Source organism: Mirounga leonina, unplaced genomic scaffold (genome assembly GCF_011800145.1).
Source record: "Mirounga leonina isolate KUSES-001 unplaced genomic scaffold, KU_Mleo_1.0 Mir_94, whole genome shotgun sequence".
NCBI lineage: Eukaryota > Metazoa > Chordata > Mammalia > Carnivora > Phocidae > Mirounga > Mirounga leonina.
Window position 1 is genome coordinate 42274493 of NW_023270855.1, and position 17429 is coordinate 42291921.

General features: G+C 39.0%; 1 protein-coding gene across 12 annotated transcripts in view; it reads left to right on the forward strand.

Annotated features, from left to right (window-relative positions):
* The window catches only part of MAP4 (microtubule associated protein 4), a 200329-nt gene that overhangs the window by 56501 nt on the left and 126399 nt on the right, over positions 1-17429 (forward strand). For 2 of the 12 annotated variants that reach the window (XM_034998405.1, XM_034998404.1), the window contains exon 2: positions 12201-12442. In XM_034998405.1, coding sequence (XP_034854296.1) covers positions 12220-12442 — 223 coding nt within the window. In that variant the 5' untranslated portion in view covers positions 12201-12219. Of the gene's footprint in view, positions 1-5790; positions 7372-11744; positions 12443-17429 lie in introns of those variants that run through there. The other 10 variants (XM_034998407.1, XM_034998409.1, XM_034998406.1 and 7 more) reach the window with 7 other exon arrangements.

Consider the following 17429-nt stretch of genomic DNA (forward strand, 5'->3'; position numbering starts at 1 on the left):
ATCTAAAAAATAAAATAAATAAAGTTTATTATTTTTTTTTAGTAATCTTTCCACCCAGTGAGGGGCTCAAACTCACAATCCCGAGATCAAGAGTCCTGTGCTCCACGGACTGAGCCAGCCAGGCACCCCGGAACTGGTCTTTTTCATCTGATTTTCATATTTGTTGGCATAGTTGTTGATAATCACTTTTTCCCTCTACCACATTTGTAGCATTATTCTTTTCCTTCCTAAAATTGTTCATTTATGCCCTCTCTTCTTTTTTGGTCAGTTTTACCAAAGGTTTGTTAACTTTATTACTCTTCAAAGAGGGCTTTTGCTTTGTTAATCTTCTCTTTTCTTTCTTTGTGCCTTATTTTTGTTCAAGATTTTATTTCCTTCCTTTAGTTTTCTTCAGATTTATTTTTATCTAACTCTTTAAGATGGATCTTAACTAATTTATTTATATCCTTTTTCTAATAAAAGCACTTAAGGCTGGTGACTTCCTCAAATTCTCTCTTTTAGTATATTCCACAAGGTTTGATATGTAGTATTTTTGTTATTATTCAGTTCTGAGTATTTTTTCATTTCTTTTTTTTTAACTTTTTAAAAAAATATTTATTTATTTATTAGAGAGCAAGCGAGAGAGAAACAGCATGAGAGGGGAGAGGGTCAGAGGGAGAAGCAGGCTCCCCGCTGAGCCGGGAGCCCGATGTGGGACTTGATCCCAGGACCCCGGGATCATGACCTGAGCTGAAGGCAGTCGCTTAACCAACTGAGTCACCTAGGCACCCTATTTTTTCATTTCTATTATGATTTAACTCATGAGTTATTTGCAATGTGTTTTAAAATTTCCTAATAAATTTTTGAAAAATTCAGGTTTTTATCTCTAATTTATTTATGATGTTTCCTAAATGTATATTGTACAATAATGATTTTTTATAAAGTTTTTATTTAAATTCCAGTTAGTTAACACAGTGTGATATTAGTTTCGAGTGTGCGATAGAGTGATTCAACACTTACATGCAACACCTGGTGCTCATCACAACAGGTGCACTCCTTAATCCCCATCACCCATTTCACCCATCCCTCCACTCACCTCCCCTCTGGTAACCATCAGTTTGTTCTCTTACAATGATGATTTTTAAAATTTGAGATTTGTTTTTTGTTGTTGTTTTTTTTTTAAAGATTTTATTTATTTATTTGAGAGAGAGAATGAGAGAGAGAGAGCACATGAGAGGGGGGAGGGTCAGAGGGAGAAGCAGACTCCCTGCCGAGCAGGGAGCCCGATGCGGGACTCGATCCCGGGACTCCAGGATCATGACCTGAGCCGAAGGCAGTCGCTTAACCAACTGAGCCACACAGGCGCCCGAGATTTGTTTTCTGTCCTAGTATACATTTATTTTACAAATGGAATGTCCCCTGTGTGCCAGAAAAGTGTCTTCTCCAGTATACTCTGTAGTCCATTAGCTGAAACTTGTATATTGAGTTGTTCAGAGCTTGTATATACTTACTGATTTTTGTCTACATGATGTGTCAATTACTGAGAGAGGTGTATTACAATATCCCCCTATGAAGGAGGACCCATCTGTTTCTCCTCATTAACGTCAGTTTTATGTTTTTATTTTATTTTTATTGAAGTATAGTTGATAACACAACGTCACATTAGCTTTGGCTGTACAACTTAGTGATTGGTCCAGTTTTTTGTTTTTTTTTTAAGATTTTATTTATTTATTTGAGAGAGAGAGCATGAGAGGGAGGAGGGTCAGAGGGAGAAGCAGACTCCCCGCCAAGCATGGAGCCTGATGCGGGACTCGATCCCGGGACTCCAGGATCATGACCTGAGCCGAAGGCAGTCACTTAACCAACTGAGCCACCCAGGCACCCTGGTCCAGTTTTTATGTTATGCTGTGCTCACCACAAGTGTAGTTACTATCTGTCACCATACAGTGCTGTTACATTACTGACTATATTCCCTGTGCTGTGCCTTTTATTCCCATGACTTATTCATATCATATCTGGAAGCCTGTATTCCAGCCTGGAAACCCACTCCTCTTCACCCATTTTGCCCATTTACCAATATTAAATATTAATCTTGTATGTACCTAACAAGTATCTCTATCCCCGCTATCTCCCTCTCCTCTGGCAACCGTCAGTTTGTTCTCTGTATTTATAGGTCTCTTTCTGCTTTTGTTTGTTTGTTTGGTTGGTTGGTTTTTAGATTCCACATATAAGTGAAATCATACAGTATTTGTCTTTCTCTGACTTATTTCATTTAACCTAATACCCTCTAGGTCCATCCATGTTGTTGCAAATGGCAAGAGCTCATCCTTTTTTATGGCTGAGTAATACTAAATTTTGTGTGTGTGTGTGTGCATGCATGTGTGTAAGTGTATGTATCACATCCATTCATCTGTTGTTGGACACTTGGATTGCTTCCATATCTTTGCTGTTATAAATAATGCTATAGTAAACATGGGGGTGTATATGCCTTTTTGAATTAGTGTTTTTGTTTTGGGTGAAGTTTTATGTTTTTTAAATAGCTCTTGTCTGGTACATACAAGATTAATACTTAATATTGGTAGATCATAGTGAGTTGAACTTGTCACTTTATTACTACTAATGGTTTTTTGCTTAGAGTCTCTCTCTCTCTCTCTCTCACACACACACACACACCCCACCCCCAGCTGCTGTGAGTGTTAGCAAGGGCCGTAGCATGTAGGAGCCATCTCTCCTAGAGAAGCCTGGGAAATTATGTCCCTTCCCTTCACATGGCTCTCAGCCAGCGACTGCCTCATGAGGGTTACAAAAACCTGGCTCCCTTACCTCATGGTGGGACTGGCTCTGTGGTGTGGTTGTGCTTCATAGCTTCCCAGACAGGAGGCATAGGCTAACCTTTAGCTGAAACCATAGTTTTGCCTTTCTTCCCTCCCTCACAGGTTTCTCCTGAAGGCACTGCCTCAGTAAATCACTTGTGTAAGAATCCCTGTCAGGCTCTACTTCTAATAAACTCTTATCTAAAGTACCTACCTTCTCCAAAAGGGAGAATTTGATCTCTTTCTAGTGTTAAGATTTACAAATTCTGTCTTATGTTTCATTTCAGTGAACTTTAAGTAGATTGTTGATTAATTCAGTAGCTCTCAATTGTGGGTGCCCTTCAGAATCAACACTTAAAAACTGAAATTGCCCAACTCTATTCCTGAGTGATTCTGATCCAGTGGCATTTCACTTTTAACTCAGATCTTTACTTCTATTTCAGGTAAAATGTTTAAAGTTATGTTAATTATTAACATGAAAGATTCCTTTGACTTTTCACTTTGCGTGTTCAGTTTTCACTTAGTATTATTATTTTTGACTTCTAGGCCTTTTTTTTTTAACCCCTTCCCCCCATTTGAAAGCATCCATAAGGCACTTTTATGTTAAAGGCAAGTCATTTACTACCACCACTAAGATCTTTCTACAAAATGCCTGCTAACTACTCCTGTAGAGTTTATGCCTTCCTCTTTTCGGCTCAGAAGAGCAGGGCTACTGTACCCCAATGCTGATTCTGTGCCCAGGACCCACAGTGGAAGAGCCAGGAGGATCCTAACAGCTAGGCAGATTCTGGAGGAGACACACATTGTGTGTGTCTATGATAAATAATTACAGAATTGTCAGCACAGATCCTCATTCTCCTCTTAATTCAGTCTTTCATTTTCCTTCACTTTCACTGACATCTTAAACAATAAAATAGAGCACACTCTGACTCTGAGCTTAAGGGAGAAACTTTACTTGGCTTGATGGAGAGGTTTTTCTTAAATAGTTCTCAAAAGCTAGGAGGTGATCAAGTGTGAATACTTTTTCCCTTTACCCAATTTCCCCAACACCAGGTAACCTTAAAAATTACATAGTATATTTACTACTACTTGACAGAAATATGTGAGCTGATACTATGGAGATTTCACATTTTAATAACTACAAAAGTTTTAATATTTATACAGTGATGTTAACATGATGGTGGTAGCTTATCCCTTCAACAAAATGCTATTTGTTTCTGCCATATTGCATCATGCTGTTGTGCTTTTCTAAAAGCAGAGAGCTATTTTTATTGCCCTGCCTAATAATGATAAGATGACCAGCATGGAGAGCTGGCTTGTATGGTTACTCCTTGTTGGCTTTCTTTTCATGATTGCAGACAGCATGATTGCTGTGGCACAAAGCTATGTTTGGAAAGAAGAAATGAGGTGAATATGTTAATAAATGGTGACCCTAAGATCTAGACCTAAGCTGAGATCAAGAGTCGATGCTTAACTGACTGAGCCACTCAGGCAACTCTAGACCTACTTTTTTTTTTTTTTTAAGATTTTATTTATTTATTTGTGAGAGAGAGTGAGCACATGCATGTACAAGCATGGGGAGCGGCAGGCAGAGGGAGAATCAGGCTTGCCTCTGAGCAAGGAGCCCAACTCAGGACTTGATCCCAGGTCCCTGGGATCGCGACCTAAGCTGAAGGCAGACGCTTAAGCGATGGAGCCACCCTGGTGTTCCCACTTTTATTAGTTCAGTCATACCATCTTCGAATTCTGGTTAGCCAGCCCCTTTGATTTGTTGGTTTTTGTTGTTTTAGCCCATCTTCTGTGTAAAGTAATCCACCAAGAGAAGATACACACATTGCTTAGACATGGTCCTTCCCCTTTGGGATCTAGCAGTTATAGGAGCCTCTGGTATATACAGCTAACTACGGTACATATCAGACTGTACTGTTTCAAGAGAAATACAGATGAGGTGTTAGTTCTCAGTGGTGCTGGGAGAACAGATCTCAGAATGGAATCACAGAAAAGGTGACAGTTGATGGTAGTTCATTTCAAGACTCTGACAAGTGAGAAAGGAGTGACGAGGATTTGTTGTGTGGAGAGCAGTATGAACAAGGGCATGTGGCGATAATGTCAGTGATAGGCTTATAAAATGGCAGCTGGTCCCGTGTTGACTAAAGTACAGGGAGAGCCTCCGTGCAAACCACTGATATGGCTGTGGTAGGTCCTAGGGCAGGGCCCTGTAGGATTATGTGACCTGGATATCACACAAAGGAGTTTGGAGTGTTTTTTTCCTAATTGGGATTGGGGTCCTTTTAAATCAGCTGAGATTTTTCCCCTGATGTTTAGGACTTCTCCCAATTGCTTTTATACTTTAAGAAGAAAAGGTAAGGCAAAAAAATAGATTTGAAAGTATAGTGATGTCATTGTGTCAGATAAAACAGAAACTATAAGATTCCAAGATTTTATCAATTCTGTCACACCCTGCTTGTGTTTCTGGTGTTTGCTGGGTCTCCCCTTAGCCTGATCCTCAGTCTAGCTTCATTTATAAGTGACTTGTTTCTTCTGGTTCCTTTTTTTGTCCACTGTTAAAGTGAGGGAATTGGAGCCTAGATTATTTGAACTGGTGTTTTCATAAAAGCCTTTAGAGGTCTTAAGTGTTTAGAAATAATTTTTGGATAGGTGTAGGGAAACTCTGAACGTGTTTGGGTCTTAATTAGACTGAGGAAGAATAAGTGGGATGAAGAGTAACATTTTAAAACACTTTTTTTCCTCACAATTCGGGGGCATTAGGTATTGAGAATCATCTTAAGATTCACTTTTTTTTTTAAGATTTTATTTATTTGACAGAGAGAGCGAGAGAGCACAAGCGGAGGGCGGGGAGCAGGAGTAGGAGCGGGAGAAGCAAGTTCCCTGCTGAGCAGGGAGCCCGATGTAGGGCTCGGTCCCAGGACCCCGGGGTCATAACCTGAGTCAAAGGCATCTATGCTTAACCATCTGAGCCACCCAGGCGCCCCTTAAGATTCACTCATTTTCTTTTTTTAATTGGAATAAAATGGAAGAGTCGCTCTTAAGGATGGTGATAGCAGAAATGTAAGTGCTGTGTCATTGTCATCTCTTGTTTTGGCTCACGTTACCAGACTTCAGCGGACATCATGCTGAGTGGATCACATGGCTATAACAGTGGGAGGTAGCTAGTGTAGGTGATTCTTCTTGGAGAAATAGCTTTAAATTCACTGGGACAGAAATTTGGTGGGCAGGTGCCTGTTTAGAGGTCCAAAATGCATTCGGTCAGGACTGAACACAAACTGCCTGGATAACTCCTGTAAGTAAGCAAGCTGGGCTTTCAGGCTTGTGCTGCAAGGTTTTATGTATGTGAATATGTGTGTGCATGTGTATGCAGTGTTTTTTTATGTTTTGAGGACAGGGCTCCCTAAAATAGCAGTGGGAAAAGGAACTCTTTGTTTTGGGGACTACATGGAAGTAAAATCCATGTGCTCTTCCATATAGGAATGTCACTGGGCAGTGGCTTCAGCTATTCTAGTAATCAGGGCTTTCTCCTGTTGCTGATCCTATGATGAATGGGACAAATGGTGGTTCTGAACAGAACCCTGTGGAGCCTGCAAATACCATCAGTTCATAATAGTACAGCTGTTGTCCTTGAAGTGTGTAGGGAGGTACCTGGGGGTGGAAACTTAATATATTCTGCAGGGGTTTGGGGTTTATTGCTAGGATAGTCAAGATGTTGCTGAGCTGTGCCTTTGCCATTCTGGTTCTGGGGAGGAGCAGGAGAAATTCAGATTAGCCTCAGGGATCACATGTGCCTGTGAGCTGTGTAAGATCTTAGCTGACTCCCATACAGGTCCTTAATAAAGATTTCATTTTACTTTGAATGAAATACCGTTCTGATTGAAAGTATAAATCAAACTAGTTTTCTAGTTAAATAAATTAAAAGCAGAACACAGATACCAGACAAATAAGGGTCAGCTTGCTATGTAACAGACCTCTGAAAGGACTTCATTAAAACTAATCTGAGGAATAGAGTCCCCATTTAGTAACTGAAAGTTTGCTAGGCAAACTTAAAAAAATCTCATGTTGAATATGAAATCTTCGTGATGCAGGCTATACCGCCACCATGTCAGATTATAAATGGTCTCTGGAATTGGCTGGGATGCTGGGTTTCTTCCAAGCCTGAGGAACAAGCACTTCATTTTGGTCACAGCACTCTCACTGATGTCCTGGGATAGCAGCTCAGTGTTGGCCTCAGGATTCTCTGCTGTTTACATCAGTCATTCAAAAAAAAAAAAAAATATATAGAAGAAAATATTAGCCCCACATATCTTTTTAGTTCTGTATCTTGTCCATAATTCATCCTCTACCCCCATTCCCCCCCAGAACTGACAGACTATCAATCATCGAGAAAATTCAAGTGAGCATTATGAGCAGTCTTCTGCTTTTAAGAATTATTATTAAATGTTTATTTAGTAAGTTGGTTATTTGGAACTCAGAAGCATTTCCCTTAGATAAACAGTGTTATAAATGATAATTTTGTTTTTCACCTCATCCAGGTGACTGTGAAGAAAGTTTTGAAAACTGACAGGAGGTAATATTTGAAAAGAGCTTGCCTTTGGCATTGTATTACCTCCCTTTCTTTGACCTCCTGGGGCCTCTGGGACCACATACCCTCTCCCTACTTTGATACCTTATCCAAATCTGCTTTGTTCTCTGAAATGTTCCGTGTTGCTAAATTAGTATTCTTCTTTTCACACTAAAACCAAAAAGCTCACATACTTTGCACGGACTTGATCTCTGGGATTAAGAGGAAAGTTAACTTGATAAGAAATAAATTCACACTAAGGTGGAAGGATGGACCTTCTGGGATGTAAGTCCCCTTACTCCCTTTGGAATTGTGAAAAAGGATTCTACACTGTTAAAAAGAGCATGCTGGCTACCGCAAATGAATCTCGGTACAGATTTGGCTAATGTGATGGAGTGAAATGAAAATATGACTGTGGTTGTGAAAAGTGTTTCAGTATGTTGGTGGGAATTAGGCTTCTGTTCTTCTTTTTTATCATGAGTTTCCTTGCTCCACTTTAGCTTCGAAGCAGCACCTTTGGGAGGGCGGAGGGGCCAGGGGGACGGAAGTAGATGCAGAGGACAAAAGGCAGCAACAGGCCATTTGCAGACTAGATCGCTAATGGTAATGTTTCATCAGACAGAATGAGCACAGATCTGGAGTGAGTGATTGACTATAGGTAAGACTGACCTAAGATTCACAAGAGGAATTTTGGGACCTTAAAAAGTTGCCCATACTTCTGGGTATTTAAATTAGATATGAACACTAATCTCTATAGACCTAGAAAATAGTTCAGTAACTAATTCCAGAGTTTGTAATCTAAAGTAAACCATACAACAGAGGAGATGCTTTGGGACCTCATCATATCTTCTTATTTACTCTGGATGAGTACATGGCTATTAATAGAGGGTAGTTAAGAGACCAAAATTCTGTTCTGTGCTTCATCATCTTGTCGTGTCATTTCTTCTTGTCTTCGTTCACATATTTTCAAAACTCTTCTCACCAGATAGTTTCACTTCAGGCATGTAGTCAGAATGAAATATCAGATGTTCAAAGCGCTATGCTTGAAAACTGTGTGTTCTCTTGGTCCCTGGTTAAATAATATGGGGCTTATTTTCTGGCAGAGTGGTGTCAAGTCTCCTTTGATGTTAGCCAGAACTGGGTGGAGTTTCTTAAGCTCCAGTCAGATATGCTCAAGCAGGGCACTGTGCAGTGATGAGTTTGTTTTTAGTCTCTCCCTTTGCCAAAAAGCTTTTGCCTTTTAATAAACCTGAACCCAGTTATAATTGGGAGTACTTGACATAGAAAAGTCACAGATGGCACATTGAGGATCTATATGCAATATATATGTTGTTTATTTCTAACTTAAGTGATGAATCTAAATGATAAGCATCTTATAGAATAATCAACCTTAGGAATCACTTAACATACCACTCTCATTTTACAGATGAGGGAACTCAGCCCCTGAAGGTGACTCACTGAAAGCTTTTTAGATTAAACTGGTGCCTCAGTGAGGCATAGAAACTTCTGTACCCAGCTTTCTTTTTTGCCTCCTAGTAACAAAATCCTTTTAAAGGTAAAACTTTATACAAATAAGAAAGGAATAGTAGAAATAGTCAAGAAGAAATCATTTCTTTTTAGTAGTTAGTCCTCATTCACAAGGGTACATTTTTGGATCTTCTTGAATATCCAGATTTGAGAATAACATTGCGTCATACCCTTTTGTCCATAAATTACATAATTCAACATTTTAAGGCATAACTGAATATTAAGTGACCTTAAATGGTTCTGTAAGTGTGGGATGAAATTCACGTATGAATTCATTAAAATCAATTCTGGAACACTTGCAGAACCAGTTTAACAAACCTGTAGAACACTTACCGAATTTATTTTTTTTAATTTTATTTATTTATTTATTTTTTTAGATTTTTATTTCTTTATTTGACAGAGAGAGACAGTGAGAGAGGGAACACAAGCAGGGGGAGTGGGAAAGAGAGAAGCAGGCTTCCCGCTGAGCAGGGAGCCCGATGCGGGGCTCTATCCCAGGACCCTGGGACCATGACCTGAGCTGAAGGCAGTCGCTTAACCAACTGAGCCACCCAGGAGTCCCCACTTACCAAATTTATTATACTTGTATATATTTTAGAGTAGAATAACTATAAAATTGAGTCATCTCTTCAATTTATTGAAAACTGGGGCTTTCTGGATAAAAGCCAGAAAGTAAATTGTGTCTGTGTGTGTGTGTGTGTTGTGTGTAAATCATATTTCTATTTATATGTAGTGACAAGAAAGGAATATCTAAGCTGTGTTGATACAGATGCTGGGTAGTTGGCTAGATGCACTCGGAGCCAAATGACCTTCCTGCTTTCCAGCTGTCTAATTTTCTATCAGTTTTACCTTCTTAGGCTGAATTTAAGCTGCTATTCATATTCCATGAACCGAATGTCAGCTCAGGAAGTGGTTTGGTTGGGGTGGGGGTGAAGAGGGAAAGATTATAGTGGGTAAAGAGCTGCCCTTTGAGAATATGCACTCAGATAATTGAGATTGAAAAGATATTGTTGGTTTTGTCTGTATTTTTACCTGTGTCCTAAATTAAGAAGTTTGAGTGGATTGCATGAAAAAGGTGTCCTAGGTATGTATTATGGAAAAAATAGAGCTATTGTTAAGGATGGTACAGATGTCCTTTCAAGTGCTCTTTGACCTTGAAACTGTCTAATTATAGACATCCTTTATTATTTTTGGTTCATAATAGGTTTCAAATGCTAACTGGTAATGATAGTTATCATAAAAAAGGGAAAAGCAGTACTTTTTATGGAACTTATTGACATTAAATTTGTCAGGCTTTTAAAAAGTTCTTTAATGAGTCATTTTTCAGCACTTTTCCAGGCAGGATCTGGAGAAAATCATACTTTACATGTAAAGTAGCCTGGGAGGCATATAGAATAGGAGTGCCCATCCATATTCATGTGTTGTAAATGGGTTAGATGTGTGCTGCTGATGACTATGATAGGAACTTGTGTGTGGAGACAGAGTTGAAGATAGAATGATTATACTCTTTGGTGTGTATTTCTTTTTCCTTAGTAAATTTCGCTGGAGAGAGGTAGACAGTGGTGGACAGTTTTAAAGGACGGGGCCTTTAAAAATGGCTCGGAATCATAGTAAATTTTGGCTTTTAAAAATTTGGGTTGAGGAAAGACTATGTGTATTAGTTGAGATTCTTTGGTTGTAAGCAATAGATTGACTAAATTAGGCAGAAGAAAGATGAGAAGGTTGCTCCCTTAGACTTGAGAAAGAGGACAGCAGGACAACTGAACAGCGGCCACTTGGTGGGTCTTCCATCCAGGATATAGTTATGAAATACTCCTTTTCCATCCATCCTCTTCCTGGTCATGTGCCCAACTCCACTGGGGTGGCTGTTGGTGAATATGGGGGGAGATAAGAATAAATTTCCAGGCAGACAGAAGCAGTAGCTATCATACTATGCAGCTAAGGATTTCTTTCGTTCTTTTTTTTAAGATTTATTTATTCATGAGAGAGAGAGCGTGTGCACGTTCGCACTGCTGTGCAAGCAAGGGGTTGGGTGCAGAGGGAGAGAGAGAAAATCCCCAGGCTGACCCAGTGCGGGGCTCCATCCCAGGACCTTGAGATCACAACCTGAGGCAAAATCAAGAGTGGGACGCTCAACTTACTGAGCCATCCAGGCGCCCTTAGGCAGCTAAGGATTTCTATTTGATTTACCTTTGCCTGCTCAAGAAAGCTCATATGTTCACTTATCTTTATGAGTCTCTTGGAGCCTCTATTAAATTAGACCTTTTGAAAGCAGAGATAGTACTTGGAACACTTTTTTTATTTCCCAGTGTGCTATGTATGTATCGGGAGCTCAATTTATTTCAGGCCGTTTGGCATTTTTGCTACACTATTTCTGTATTTTCTGGGCCAGTCACCTGCAGTTTTGCCTGTAGTAGATTATACTTAACTTCAGGTCATATTTAAAAATTGAGAGCCTGATGTTCTGAAAAGATGGTGATGTACATGACCACACAGAGGGGCTGCCACCCCTAGCTAATCAGGGAACATGTCTGTATTTTTCATGCCACCAGGGCTAGGTATAGTTTGGTTAACGGAGCTATCCACAAGAAATTCATGAAGAAGCAGTATTTAACATCAACAAAATAAATCTTTCGTCAGGAGAGATGACTTCCTTCAATGTAACCTTTTTTTTAATGGGAATATAATGTAATCTGTATATTCTTTTTTTTTAAGATTTTATTTATATATTTGACAGAGACACAGCGAGAGAGGGAACACAAGCAGCGGGGGAGTGGGAGAGGGAGAAGCAGGCTTCCCACGGAGCAGGGAGCCCGATGCGGGGCTCGATCCCAGGACCCTAGGATCATGACCTGAGCCGAAGGCAGATGCTTAATCGACTGAGCCACCTAGGCACCCCTCCTTTTGTATATTCTTTTAAGAATTATTCTGGGACATGATTTGGAAACGAAGATAGATGAGATAATTGAAAAGTTTATAAGACTTGAAATCAAAAGACCTGATTTGAGTCTTATTGGCTGTAACTGGATAAATTGATTTTTTTTATACTTTTAAATTTTTTTTATTAATGAAAAGGACGAAATGGCTCTTGCTCTGTTTACTTCCAAGAGATGGGAGAGAGTGTTTACTTCGGGTAAGACTGTTAACTCAGCTTTCATTTCTAATCTGTGAAATGAGGGAACCTCTTCGAGCCCTCAAGTTTTAGATTTTATTTCTTATTTTGTTTAGAACACCTGAGAAGAGTTTCTAGGGATGTGTTTCCCTTTGCACAGTGCTCATCTTACGCAACTTTTTTCCCCCTTAACCAGGCAGTTGCAGTGGTGCAAAATGGCTGACCTCAGTCTTGCAGATGCATTAACAGAGCCACCTCCAGAAATTGAGGAAGAGATAAAACGGGACTTTATTGCCACGCTGGAGGCAGAGGCCTTTGATGATGTTGTGGGAGAAACTGTTGGAAAAACAGACTATATTCCTCTCCTGGATGTTGATGAGAAAACCGGGAATTCGGAGTCAAAGAAGAAACCATGCTCAGATACTAGCCAGGTTGAAGGTAAGTAGTTAAACCAGGCTGCTGAGAAAGCAGATTAGGGATTATGCTTTGGGTCATAATCTTAGAAATCTTGAGGAAACTGAGCTGAGTTTTTTTAGTATAGGCTAGTCACTTTCTCTTTATCTAAATTTCTGTTAGAAACCAAAGATGTAGGTTCATTCATTACCCTTTAGTTGAGTGTGTGTTCATGAAACTGTAGATTACTTTTAATCTAAAGGTTTCTTCTGTAAAGTCTCAACTACTGTATAATCTGCCTAATTTCCTAGATTAAACTGTCTGCTATGCCTTTACTTTGAAAGTAGCTTTGTAAAAAGTCGGATATATAAAATTCTGTGTTTACATCAATATTGAATTTGGAATGGAACCAGATACCACTTGTTGTCTTTAGGAGTAATTGTAGGTCAGGATTAAACCATGGATTAAATCTTTTTTTAAAATTTTATCTTATTGTGTTAATCACCATACATTACATCATTAGTTTTTGATGTAGTGTTCCATGATTCATTGTTTGCATATAACACCCAGTGCTGCATTCAGTATATGCCCTCTTTTTTTTTTTTTAAAGATTTTATTTATTTATTTGAGAGAGAGAGTGAGAGTGAGAGAGAGCACAAGAGGGGGGAGCGGGAGAGGGAGAAGCAGACTCCCTGCTGAGCAGGGAGCCCGATGCGGGACTCGATCCAGGGACTCCAGGATCATGACCTGAGCCGAAGGCAGTTGCTTAACCAACTGAGCCACCCAGGCGCCCCGCAATATGTGCCCTCTTTAATACCCATCTGGATTAAATCTTTAAAAGAGGTTTGCTGCTTTTATATGTTGCTGGATCAGATTTGCTACTATTTGGTTGAGGATTTTTGCATTTATGTTCATGTGGGATATTGGTCTGTAGTTTTCTTATGATGCCTTTGTCTGGTTTTAGAATTGAGGTCGTGCAGCATCATAAAATGAGTTGGGAAATGTTCCTTACAGTTCTGTTTTCTAGCATAGTTTGTGTAGAATTGATGTTTTTGTCTTTAATGTTGGATAGACTTGGTCAGTGAAGCCATCTGGCCCTGGAATTTTCTTGGTCAGGTTTTTTTTTTTAGGAATTCAATTCTTTAAGAGATACAGAACTATTCAGGTTATCTATTTCTTCTCAAGTGAGCTTTAGTAGTTTTTATCTTTCAGGGAATTGGCACATTTCCTCTTAAGTTGTCAAATTGATGGAGATAAAGTTGTACTATTACCTGATTCTTTTAATGTCAGTAGGATATACTTTATGCCCCGTCTTTCATTCATTATATTGGTAATTTGTGTTCTGTCTTTTTTCTTGATGAGTCTGGGTAGAGTTTTATTGATTACTGATGTTTTTAAAGATCCAGCTTTTGGTTTCACAGATTTTTTCCCCCTATTTTTCTACTTTCAATTTCTGCTCATATCTTTAATATTTCCTTCCTTCTGCTTGCTTTGGGTTGATTTAGTCATTTTCTGTTTTTTTTTAAGGTCAGCAGTTTAGATCATTGATTTGAAACATTTCTTCTTTTCATAATTGATACAAAATACTGTATTAGTTTAAGGTGTACAACATAATGACTTCCTATTTTGTATCTTGTGAGATAACCACCACAATAAGTCTAATTAACTTCTGTTACCACACATAGTTACAAATTTTTTTTCCTTGTGATGAGAACTTTTAAGATCGACTCTCAGCAACTTTCAAGTATACAGTACAGTGTTATTAACTGTGGTTGCCATGCTGTACATTTCATCCCCAGGACCGACTTATTTTATAACTGGAAGTTTGTCCCTTTTGTCTGCCTTCACCCATTTTGCCAACCCTCCACCTCCCACCTTTGGCAACCATTTAAAATGTTACAAATTTCCCTCTAATCATGGTTTCATATGCATCCCATAGATTTTGGTGTGTTGAAGACATCCTTTGAAATTTCAGTTCAGGGCGCCTGGGTGGCTCAGTGGGTTAAGCGACTGCCTTCGGCTCAGGTCATGATCCTGGAGTCCCGGGATCGAGTCCCGCATCGGGCTCCCTGCTCTGCGGGGAGCCTGCTTCTCCCTCTCCCCCTCCCCCTGCTTGTGTTCGCTCTCTTGCTGTGTCTCTCTCTGTCAAATAAATAAATAAAATCTTTAAAAAAAAAAAAAAATTTCAGTTCATTTCAGTTTGTCATGTTTTATTGTATGGTCCAGAATATGGCCTGTCATAGTCAGTGTTCTCTGAGCACTTGAAATAATATGATGCTGTTACTGTGTGGAGTACTCTTTTTATGTCAATTGAGTCTACTTGGTTGATAATGTTGTTGAGGTTTTCTGTATCCTTACTGACTTTGTATCTACTTGTAATGATTTCTGAGAGGGGGAGAGATGTTGAGGTCTCCACAGAATTTTGTTGATTTGTTTCTTTCTCCTTTCTATTCCACCAATTTTTATTTCATGTATTTTGAAGATCTGTAGTTGACATACAGGGTTATATTAGTTTCAGGTGTACAATATGGTGATTCAGCACTTCCATATATTACTCGGTGCCCATCAAGATAAGTGTACTCTTAATCCCCTTCACCCATGATTGTTACATCTTCTTCATGAATTGACCCTCTTATCGTTATGTAGTATCTCATTATTTTTGGTAATATTGTTTGTTCTGAAGTCTCATTTTTGTCCTACTAATAGAGCTACTGGAGCTTCCTTTTGTTTAATGTTGACATGGTATTACCTGTCTGTATCCTTTTACTTTCAGTGCATTTCTTTCTTTCTTTTTTTTTTTTTTTAAAGATTTTATTTACTTATTTGAGAAAGAATGAGAGAGAGGGAGAGCATAAGAAGGGGGAGGGTCAGAGGGAGCAGACTCCCCGCCGAGCAGGGAGCCCGATGCGGGACTCGATGCGGGACTCGATCCCGGGACTCCAGGATCATGACCTGAGCTGAAGGCAGTTGCTTAACCAACTGAGCCACCCAGGCACCCCTTTTACTTTCAGTGCATTTCTTTATTAATATTTAATAAAAGTGGGTTTCTTGTAGACAGAATATATGGGTCTTGCTTTTGTGTCCAGTCTGAAGATCTGTCTTTTCATTGGTATTTTAGACTATATTTAATGTGATTATTGATATGGTTGGATTTAAATCTGTCATTTTGCTAGTTGCTTTCTATTTCTTCCGTCTGTTCTTTATTGTTTTTCTTTCTGTAAAAAAACCCAGAAATATTGGATTAATTCAATATTTTTTATGATTTTGTTTTTAACTTCAATATTGGCTTATTATGTATATTTCTTTTAAAATTTATTTTATATTTGGGGCGCTTGGGTGGCTCAGTCAGTTGGGCATCTGACTCTTGGTTTCCACTTGGATCATGATCTCAGGGTCTTGGGATCAGGCCCACGCGGGGCTCTGCACTTGGCATGGAGTCGGCTTGGGATTCTCTCCCTCCCCCATTCCCCCCCTTGCCCCTCCCTTTGCTCCCCTTGCTCAACCTTGGCTCTCTCTCTAAATAAATGAATGAATAAAGTCTTTAAATTAAAATTGTTTCATATTTGACCTACTGTTTACAGTGTAATTTCTTCCAGTTTGCTGTCCAGTAATATTGTACCACTTCATGTATAGTGTAAGATTCCATGCTAAACAGTAAATGTCCAATTCCCCTTTCATTTTTTGTTTTACTGTCATACACCTAATTTTACATATGTTAATAACCTACATTGTTACTCTTTTTTTTTAGATTGTCAGTTACCTTTTAGATTAAAATTTTGGGAAATAACCTTTTACAATTATTCTAATTTTGACCATCTTGGGCACTCTTTATTTCTTTGTATAGATCCAGATTTCTATCTAGTACCATACTCCTAATGCCTGAAAGAATTCTTTTAACATTTTTTGGGGGGGGGGGGATTTTTCTTTTTTTTTTTTTAATTTAATTTTATTATGTTATATTAGTCACCATACAGTACATTATTAGGTTTTGATGTAGTGTTCCATGATACATTGTTACTTTTAACATTTCTTACAGCACAGGTCTTTTAGCAGTGAATTATTTCAGCTTTGGTTTATGAAAAACAAGCATTCAGTTTTGGAAGATACCTCTCCAAGGTGTATATTCTTTGTGACTTTTTTCTTTCATTTAGGAAAATTAGTCTTCCCACTTGGATAGTTTGTGATGAGAAGTCTGTTATAATCTTTTTTTTTTTTTAAGATTTTATTTAATTATTAGAGAGAGAGAGAGAGCATGAACAGGGTGAGGGGCAGAGGGAGAAGCAGACTCCCCGCTGAGCAGGGAGCTCGACGTGGGCTCGATCTCAGAACCCCGGGATCATGACCTGAGCCGAAGGCAGCCGATTAACCAACTGAGCCACCCACGCACCCCCAAGTCTGTTATAATCTTGATCTTTGTTCCTTTTTGCCCCTCTGGCTGCCTTTAGAATTTTATCTTTATCTTTGGTTTTTGGCAGTTGGAATATGTTGTGTTTAGGTAGTATCTTGGTATTTGTCCTGCTTGGGGTTCTCTGAGCTTGATCTGAGCTTTGATGTGGTTTATGAAGTTTGGAAATTTTTGGATTGTTATCTTTTAAAAATACTTCTTTGCCTTATTCTTTATCTTTTCTCCTGGGATTCCAGTGACATTTTTATTAGATTTTTAGGTATTGCTTCACAGCTCTTGGATGCTTCCCCCCCTTTGTTTTCTGTTTCATTTGGGTACTTTCTTTTGACCTATTTTCAAGTTCTCTGATTCCCATCCCCCACCCCCGCCCCCTGGGTTTCGTTGAATCTAATGTGGAGCCCTCAGCACTCTTTAGTAGCTTTTCTGGTTTTAATCTCTAGCATTTCTATTTGACTCTTTTCTTATAGTCTCTTCTGGCTCTCTGCTGAAGTTCCCCATCTGTTCATGCATATTTTGATCTTTTCCACTATAGACTTTAACAATATTCATAATTATTTTAAGTCTCTTGTCTGCTAAATTTGAACATCTGGGTCATTTCTTAGTCTGATTGTTTTGTCTCTTGACAGT